The sequence below is a fragment of the Dipodomys spectabilis genome, unplaced genomic scaffold (genome assembly GCF_019054845.1).
Source record: "Dipodomys spectabilis isolate Male_0828 unplaced genomic scaffold, ASM1905484v1 ptg000234l, whole genome shotgun sequence".
NCBI classification, from domain to species: domain Eukaryota; kingdom Metazoa; phylum Chordata; class Mammalia; order Rodentia; family Heteromyidae; genus Dipodomys; species Dipodomys spectabilis.
The window spans coordinates 3,961,881-3,971,777 of record NW_024870911.1 but is presented as its reverse complement, the minus strand read 5'-3'; the positions used below and the strand labels follow the sequence as shown (position 1 = coordinate 3,971,777).

Sequence of the window (9,897 nt, the reverse complement as noted above, 5' to 3'; positions counted from 1 at the left end):
GTTAAAAATATAGGATTAAAAAAATAAGAAGAGCCATAGCACTTCTCAAATTTGGTTGTGCACATATGTATTTTATAACTATACAGAAAACAGTTCAAATTTAGAACCTCTATGTCTATGAGTGACAGTAAGTATTACCTCAGTTTTTCAAATAGTTCTGTCAACTCAGGCTTTTCTGGACAAATAATCAGTCAGAAACTCAGCATTTTCCCCTTCTTATTTTCCCTTTTGGGGTTGGACTAAATTTTTGGAAAAATCAAGATACTAAAAGGTAACCTAAATACATGAAATTATACAACCATAAACTAAAAATATGTCAAAGATTTTATTTTATTATGTAATGAGGAAACCTGTATGAAGTATTGGCCTCAAAGAGATAATCCAAAGGAAAAACATGTAGGCAGTCAGAAAGTCAGAATTGATTTTGCTAATAATTATGGTTTGGATCTCTTAGATCTCTTAAGAGCTCATGTATTGGCTTGGTCTGCAAATGTAGCAATGTCCAATGGTGGGGCTCTTGGGTAGTAATTGGCTTATGAGGGCTCTGACCTCTTGAATAGACTAATACATAGATGGAGTCATGCTTACTGGGCTAATGGAAAGGATGGGAACTTTAGGTGTGAGGTCTACTTGAGGTCTTAAAGAGTATTATCTGTCTGTATCCCTTTCTCCCCCGACTCCTACTTGGATCCTCATGAGGTGAGCAGCTTTGTCCCTCTCATTCTTCTACTATGATATTCTGTCTCACCTAGAAACAATGGAGTAAGTAACCATGGATTGAAACCTCTGAAATCATAAGCTGAAACAAAATCTTAGAGCCACAGGATGTTGTTTAAGCCTGTAATCCAAACTTCTTGGGAGGTGGAAACAAGGAGATCTGGTTCAAGGCCAGGCTGGATGAAAAGAAGTTTGAGAAATTCCATTTCAACCAATGACTGGGCATATTGTGAAAGTGACATCACTAGTGACACAAGAGTAATACAAGAGTAATAGAGGCCATCCTGTACACAGAGCATGTCCCTATTTCAAAAATAACGATTTCAAAAAAGGGGCTGGAAGAATGGCTTATGTGGCTAGGCCCAGAGTTCAATTCCCAGTAACACATACACACACACTTTTCTGTTCTTTTTTTTTTCTTGTCTGTCATGGGCTTGAACTCAGGGCCTGAGTGCTGTCCCTGAGTTTTTACACTCAAGGCTAGTACTCTACATTTGGAGCCATAGCAAAACTTCTCGTTTTCTGGGGGTTAATTGGAAATAAGAGTCTTACAGATTTTCCTGCCCTGGCTGGCTTTGAATCCTTAGCTTTCAGCTTACCGTGTAGCTAGGATTACATTGCCTGGCACTTTCCTGCATTTAAAAGCTAATTTTATCAGGTACTTTGTCACAGTGCAAAACTAGCCTCTTTTACACTGTGCAAGGTAGGAATTGGTTGGACAAATTTCATTTATCTGCTTTTCTAATAGCAAGAATCTTCAGCATCATCACCCATCTTTTACAAGTTAACTCCAGTTTCTCTAAATTTGTAGTAAAGTAAAAGATAATAAAAGATGCAGACCCTTTTAGAACCAAGAAACACTGGAAAGCTCTTTCCTCTAGAGATTTTGCCAAGAATCCAATCTGTTTAATTTGAGCCTTACCTAGGATCATTGAGGTTTACCTTTGAAAAGTGTTCTGGGACCATGGCTCTTTCCTCTCTGCTTCCTGACCAGCAGAGAGATAAGCAATTTTGGTCCCGTCACATGTTTTCTGCCATGGTATTTAGCTTGCTTAAAGGCCCCTAAACAACAGAACTAAGCAATCAGGGACTAAAACCTCAAACCATGAGCCAAAATAAATCTTCATTTTAAGTTAATTTTCTCAGGTATTTTGCCACAGTGATGCAAAGCTAACACAGCAAGGAAGCTGAAAATATTCTTCTTTTCATACAGTATCCCAACACAATTCACGGGCACTGTGACAACACAGCAGCCATGCTAAACAATTTTGGGGGTTAGCCAGGCACACTGGAGAATCTCATCAAAAGCCTTCAGTATCCCACCTTGACAGTGCAGAATTATCTCAAATACTAGTTTCTCAGGGCAGGAGGTGAGAGCACCTGCCTAGGCAGGCCCTGAGTTCAAACCCCAGTACTACAAAATAACGAAAACTACGGTTTCTGTAGGAAGAGAGAATCCAGTTTAAAATATTTTAAATCACATACAACAGAGTATCTGGAAATGGACTCAAAGCACCAATTTAAAGAGCCTGAAAATTGGAAAGCCAACACTCCTGTTATCTGAACCCTACTTACCCCTTGAACATCTACTTACATTTGGACACTCCATCCTGACTTTTTTATGAGGAAGCATGATGCATGCTGGTCTTTAGATAACTATTCGAGAAACAAAACTATGGCCTATGGTGGATTTCCTTGCTTCTTGAAAAAAAATGATCAAATACAGGAAACTGAACACCTGACAAGCAGATGGAGGATGTTCTTATCTGTGAAAGAAGTGGACACACAAGCTGAGAGTCAGTGACTGGGCAAAAGCCCAAATGAAGGTTCAATATTGACAAATTCTACATTAAGTTCTGGAGACTAGGAGTTGTACAGTAAGCCCCATTAGTCTGGCATGACCCTCTGGAGTTTACTGAAGTTGGTATAGATTAGTGTAGCACTGGACTTATTGTCTTAAGTGTTTTTAAATATGTGTTGCCGTCTTGATGTTTCAAATGCTTTAGTCTTTGTTTTTAGTCTGGCCCCAAACTTCTCAATCCCTCATTGTTAGAAAAACATTTTGGAAAAATAAATATGGGAAAAATTTGATAAAACCACAAGGTAGGTTTTAAAACTATTTCTATTTGATTTTGAAAAAAATATTTATAAAGTCATATAGCCAATGGAAGTTTTTTACTCTCTGTGCCAGATAAAGCTGCCATAACCAAGAGTCTCCAAAATACAGAGGCTGATGCTACACGTTTACTTCAATCCAAGACAACAGTCTAGAGGTGATAGCCTACATAGTTGAGACTCAACCCAGTCTTGTGGGGATCTCAGCTCCTTCCCTTGTGTCCACGCCTTTTCCTAGGGTATTGTCTTTGACTTCACAGCCAAAACTCAGCTGCCTACATGCACTTTAGATAGCAGAGTGGAAATGCCAGTGGATAGGAGTGTACATCCCTTCCCTTGTCCTTTTCAGTTAGTATATCTATCTACAGCTAAGATTGACACTAATCTTTTGCAATGGATATATAATATGTAATATATATATATATATATATGTATAATTAGTTTGTGAGCTAACGTTTTTTGTCTTCTCTGTTGAACTGATGGGAAAGACATAAGCTAGTTCTTCAGGAGCCAAAGAATGAGCAATATTTGGTAAGTTCAGGCTTGAATTGTATTCATTCCTCTTTCCCATTCCTTTTAGTGTGAAACATAGACACCATGACATTTTCCTCCACAACATCATTAACTAGTTCAGACTAAAACATTCAAAACATGCTCAAGTTTCACAACCTAATCCCTATTATTTTGAAGATAAAAATGGTTCCTGTAGGCTTACTGGGGAAAAAAAAAATAAGGTTCCTAAAGGTTACTGAAGAAAATGTTTGTGGGAGGCAGACTGACATGTTAAGAAAACAGTAAAACCTCAGCTAAGTTAAATGCATATTTGTCTTTTATCTCTCCCATGGCTAAGCAGATTTTTTTGCAAAGATCACTGGCTCAATTATATGCCAGCCCACATTCTCTTCTTATAATGTGATGCTGACATCCTTCCTATTGAACAGCAAGGCTCGAGTTCTCCCTGGAATCTGAGCTGACCTTCGTGACTGCCTGGCTGAGTGGAGCTAGAGTACAGTAACGCTCAGTCAAGCCCCAATCCTCAGAAGTAATAACATGATTCAAAGTTCCTAAATTCTGGGGTTATTCATTGTTCAACATTGGAACTAGTGAAGGGATCTTGATTTCAAAATTATCTTCACATTTTCCTTGGTCCCAATTCTTTAATATGTATTCAGATTTCATTCTATTTTTTTTTGCCCAGACACATTTTTATTACTATTCCAAATATACAAAAAAAATGTATGAAACCCATATACTCAGCATAAATAAACAACTCTGTAATCTACCACTGAGCTGAACAATTGGATTATTTCTTCTTGCCTCAGGAGCCCTGATACTTCTTGATTCCCAGTCAGAATTTGCTCTGACAGTTTTGTTCCTGCCATGCCTTACTTTTTAAAAACTATAATTTTAGCCGGGTGCTGGTGGCTCACACCTGTAATCCTAGCTACTCAGGAGGCTGAGATCTGAGGATCGCGGTTCAAAGCCAGCCCAGGCAGGAGAGACCGTGAGACTCCTATCTCCAATAAACCTGGTAGTGGCGCTGTGGCTCAAGCGGTAGAGTGCTAGCCTTGAGCTGAAGAGCTGAAGGACAGTGCCCAGGCCCAGAGTTCAAGCCCCACGACCGACCAAAAAAAAAAAAATTAAAAAAAAATTAAAACTATAATTTTATTGTTATTATTAAGGTGTTGTACAGGGGAGATTACCATTTCATAAATCAGGTGATGAGCACATTTCTTTCTGGACATCCCTTTGTTTTCCCCCCTCCCATCTCTGCTCACATGTTGCATAGTTCATTTTCCAACGTATATGAATACCATTCAGTGAATATTGAATACCATGTTCACCCTTCCTCTCTCCATTTATCATTTTTTATTATGTCACCTCAAACCCTTTGTATCAGAAGGCATAAACTTAAAAGTAATTACACTATTTAAAATCCAAATAAGGAAATAAGGAAAGTTTTATCATCATAACAAAAACATACTTTAATTGAAAGATAAAAGATTACTGTTCCACATTTTATGATTTTCTTTGTCCATTAAGTTTATAAGAAAAATTATAACCTTGTCTAGGAGGACTAAAGGACTAATTTATTCAACAAATACACTCTTAACACATACACTGGGCAGATGTTCTGTGCAAGATATTAAACCAGGTGCCAATCACACAAGGATCCAGTCCCAGGTTACATTTATTTATTTATTTATTTTTCCAGGTTACATTTATAATGCTCAATGAATACCAATGCAGAACATTAGGCAGGTTGGGAAAAATCTCTGAATACCTTTAGTGACTGAAGAATATTTACATTGGCAACAAAAACTAAAACAAAAGGATCTAAAAATGTTTAAAAGAATGGGAGAATGTCCAGCAGTTTGAACAGAGGCTCTCTCATCTATGAACTCAAGAAGAGCTAGATTACACTCCCCATGTTTTTAGAAATGAAATATGCATCTTTTAACATAAACCTTTGAAAATTGAACTATAAAATAAAAGATATTCCCTGACAAAATGCCTAGCTACAGTGGGTTTTTAACATCACTTTTCTTAAATTCAATCTCAAACCAAACAGCGTCATCTATCCATTAATTTTGTAGAAAAGTACACAAAGGCATGGCATATTCAGTATTTAGCCTAGTATTTGGCACACAGTAAGCACTCAGTAAAAATCTGTTGAATAAATCAGAAACACAGACGTAGGGGAACAGATTGAAGATAACACTTTTATTTCACAAGCAGGCCTGAATATTTAGCATAAACAAAAATATCCTTTTGAGTATTACAAAGAACTACAAAAAGCAGAAGACACTGCTCTAATCTATGGCTAGAAGCACAGTATTACTTGCATTTTAAGCTCTTAAAATGAAAAGCAAAATGCATTTCTAAATTCACATTAGAAATATGCCATTTTTTGGTTACTACTGAACAGGTTACTACTGAACATTGCCAGTGTTGGCAATGTCCCATATATAAGAAAAAGTAAGTACATGAAACATCAGGTGCACAGATTAGCTTTATAAGATTTTAGGAGCCAAGGAAAAATGAAAAGTATGAATGTCTTTTCTGGTATGAACTTTTAATTATAGAAATACATTCACAAAGCACAGTGCTGTTTCTGGAAACATATATTAAATATATGTGCATAAATGGCAAAAATTTACCCAAGTTTTTTTCAAATGAGATAGAAACAACCCATATAACTTGTAAAAATTAAAAAAAACATTCTAAAAGGAAAAAATTATGTTAAAAATTATGAGCAGGGAAAATTACTTTTTTCTTGGAAAATTATTTTAAATGAAGCAAATAACATTTGCTTTACAATTAAAATGAGATGGCCTTTGAGGACTCCCATCTGTATCTGAGATCTAACGACTACATGGACTACATATAAAATGAAGTTGAGAGTGAAGAAAGTAGAAAAAAGATAGAAAGGAGCTATAAGCAAGTACCATCTCTCTACACAGATTAACAGAGCTCGATACATATAAAAACAGGCAAGACACAAATATAGCCAAATTTAGCTTCTCCATTTGTTTTGTTTCATAAATAAGTCTAACATAGATTTTAAATGGTCTGATAACCTTACAGTAGATCTACTATTTAAGTTGTATTATTTTCCTAAGTAGACTAAATTGCTTCAGAACCAGGAGTCATATGCCTGCATTACTTTATGGCTTGAGTAGGAATTAAAAATAAAACCTAAAAAAACAAACTTCAGATGTTAAAGTTCATCTTCTGAATCTTGATCACAATTTTTCTGAGGTTGCCTCCTAACACTGATAATCAAATCAATGGTTAATATTTTTGCCAAACACTGAAGAACTGAAGTTAGTAACTGGTACTTACCAGTTACTGATTCCAAACCTACCTGACTGCTTACCATGGGTTGATGGGTTTGCAGTGCATGGATAGAACTCAAATATATTTGTGGAAAGCTGTTATTTCCTTTCTTGGACTTATAAAGGGTTTGAGGAATGCTTAAAAGTGCATTAGCTATTAATGTAATAACTATGGTTTCTTCTGATTGCTGGCATTTTTTGGCATAGTTGAGAAGGTAGTAATGTAACAAGATCTCAAAACTGCCACCTACTGGCAAAACACAACCTGCTGGCACAGATGAGGAATGGTAACATATATCCAATGACTTGGATCTCAATGGTAACAGGTTCCCTTTTCTAGGAATTTCTGTGACCTGTAAATTTTCATAAGAAATTTCTATTCTAGTGTTTTCTGTTGTAGATTTATCAGTGGAATTAGCTAATAGCTCAGAGTCATCCATTATTTTGTTTTTTTCTGGAGACAAACACCTCTGTGCTTTATTTGTTTGGAATGTATCTCTTGGTGCCACTTCTGGTATTGAACATGGAATATTTGCTTCTAATTCTACATCTGAAACTACCAAATTTTCACATACATCTTTGCTCTTTACTACATCCTGATATGATCTAAGTATTGAGTCATTGCTAATTTCTGGTAACTGATTACTTTTTTGGCTATTTTTATAAGTAAGAGGATTTGATCTGCCATTTTGGTCACTGGCTTGTATTACATAATTTAGATCAAGATCAATATATAACTGCCGAAGCATTTTAAGTGCTCCATGTAAAGCACTCTCATGTTGTTCAACAAGGCCCAGAACTGGTCCACAAAGAACTATACTGTGTGGTATAAATGTACATGTGCTAATTAAGCCAAGATGAACATACCTTTTGGATCTAAGTACAAGCGGTTTACAAAATTTCACCAGAGCAGTGTTAGAAATTTCACACTGTGATGAGGTTTGTGGTAGTTCACAGGGAGTAAGACCAATGATTCTCCAGATAAGAGATATTTCTTCTGATGATAAACACTCCACTACTGAAATGCCACTCAATCTTGCATAATAAATAACTAAATCTGGTTGTTTCACACTAGAGAGAAGCAATTTCACATTCTGACTATGTAACTGTGTCATTATTGCTTTTGTTTTTTCTATAATCCAAAACTGAGATGTCTGAAATTGTGCTTCTGAATTTAGCATAAACTCTGATCTAGAGGTTGAAAAAAGAGGCTGGATAATTTCCTTTACTATCACCATTCGTATGTCACCCTCTGCTGGACAGTAAACAGAAAAATCTCTGTGAAGCACGAGCCCATCGACAATTCTAGAGTCTGAAACAGGAAGGCCAGTTACACCAACATTCAATTCTACAAAACAGTCATCCACTAGTTCAAATAATTCAACCCCACTTTCGTAAGTCATACATTTGAAAAAGTAATCACACATCAATTGTGAAATAAATTTGTGATTATTTCTTCCCACCCTTCCACAAAAATAAGCTCCTAAGAGTAACTCTAAAGAGCCCCCACACAAAGTTTTGTCTTTCGCAGATGAAGAAAAGATGGACAGAAAGTGTTTACTTAAACAATGATCCATAGTATAGTCTAGTATTTGTGTCTGAAACGTTAGTAGAGCTTGGGAAATAAATTTCCACTGACAACTATTTTTCCAGTGCCTTTCCAGGGTTTGCATAGTTCCAATACTCAACGAATCCTTTTCTTTTCCTGTGATTGCATGAAGTCCTCTGAGTAAATGGCAAAGAAAAATAATAAATGTTTTAGCACCATCTCCTGTTTGTTTGAGATGACTGGAAACACACGCCACTATCATCCTGTACAAAAAAAATAATAAAGTAACTTGTATTTTCAGAAGGAGGCCTTAATACATTGGAATCAAGATAACACCATGTTCATCACAGCTAAAGACACAGGCACCCATCCTTAGCTTTACTTTTCCTACTCCAAGTCCCTTGGTTCCGTTTTTAAGGTTCTGGGATGGGGCGCAGGGGAGGGTCTCGGGAGGTGGTAAGCTGTGAGGACCAGGCCCGGAGTACTTGCAGGCCCCGTGCGAGGTCGCGCCTGCAGGCGCGCGGCCTAGGGGTCACGAGGCTCGGGCGCCGGCCCACCTGCTCCGGCCTGGCACTGAGGGTGGCACGCAGGTACCTGGCTATGGGATGCTCTAGGTGTAGCGCCGCCAAGAGGCGGCCTCCATCCCGGCTGAGCAGCACCTCGCCGGTGGGCTTCGTACACAAAACCTGCCGCCCATCTGGCCCCAGGCAGCGGCTCACGATGCTCTCCAGCACCTGGGCCACCCGCAAGGCCGTCTTCACCGATGCCGGGACAGCCATGGAAGCAGGGCGCCCAAACCGTTCCCTCCCGCCGGCCTACAGATGTGACGTCAGCGCGACCCGAAGGGGGGCGGGCGAGACCGGAAAGCGGGAGCCGGAAGCGAGGGCGGGGCGTGACCCGGAAGCCAGCCATCAGAACCGGAAGCCGTGGAAGCAAGGCCTGCCAGGGCGGGTAACGTATCCGCTCGCTTGGCTGGAAAGCTGGGCTGGAAGAGCCGTCACGCTTCAGATGGGGCGAGAAAGCCTGGATTTGCCCAGAGCTGTCCCTGAAATGGAAACCCGGAGTCCTAGGTGCATGCCTTACCCTCTGGTGGCCTCAGCTCCGCCCCCCGACCCTGCCTTCGGGCTGCCGCCGCCGCCGCGGGCGGTAGGGCAGGCGGGGGGGGGGGGGAAGCAGGTGGGGGGGGAGCAGGTGGGGGGCCGCGCCCGGGGGAGAGGCCGCGCCCTCCGGGAGCCTCGGGCTCCGCCCCCGAGTCGCGCGCCTGCTGGGCGCGTGGCCGCCTCCGCTCGCCTCCCCGGCACCAAAGCCAGGGAGCTGCCGGACCGCGGCGGCCGCGGCCACCGAGACTCAAGGGTTAGGAAGGGTTTCCACACGTTCTAGAACTCCAGAGCACAAGGCAGCCCCACCAACTGCAGTTGAACCCTTTAACCGAAGTGTTTCGATGATGAGGACATCGTCCCATTAGTCACATCGATGATCAGTGGTATGCTTTAACACTGGTCTACTTTACTGGATCGAGCCCAGAGACTTTAGTAAGTGAAATACTTTTTAGGCATTGATAGAGCAGTAAAATCTTGCTGTCATTCTGGGCCTTTCTCTGTAGCTGTGTGACTATTTCCACTCAAAGCAAAGGTCCTACACCATTTGAACCACACCACTCCTAGCTATCTGCTGTTG

General features: G+C 39.9%; 1 protein-coding gene across 1 annotated transcript; it reads right to left on the bottom strand.

Annotated features, from left to right (window-relative positions):
- Positions 1–5,543: 5,543 nt before the first annotated feature.
- Bbs10 (Bardet-Biedl syndrome 10) lies at positions 5,544–9,039 on the bottom strand. The gene is made up of 2 exons (XM_042699098.1): positions 8,815–9,039; positions 5,544–8,483 (listed from the first exon to the last, which is right to left on the bottom strand). The coding sequence occupies exons 1-2, from the start codon at positions 8,997–8,999 to the stop codon at positions 6,554–6,556; spliced, it is 2,115 nt and encodes a 704-aa protein (XP_042555032.1). The 5' UTR covers positions 9,000–9,039; the 3' UTR covers positions 5,544–6,553.
- Positions 9,040–9,897: the final 858 nt, after the last annotated feature.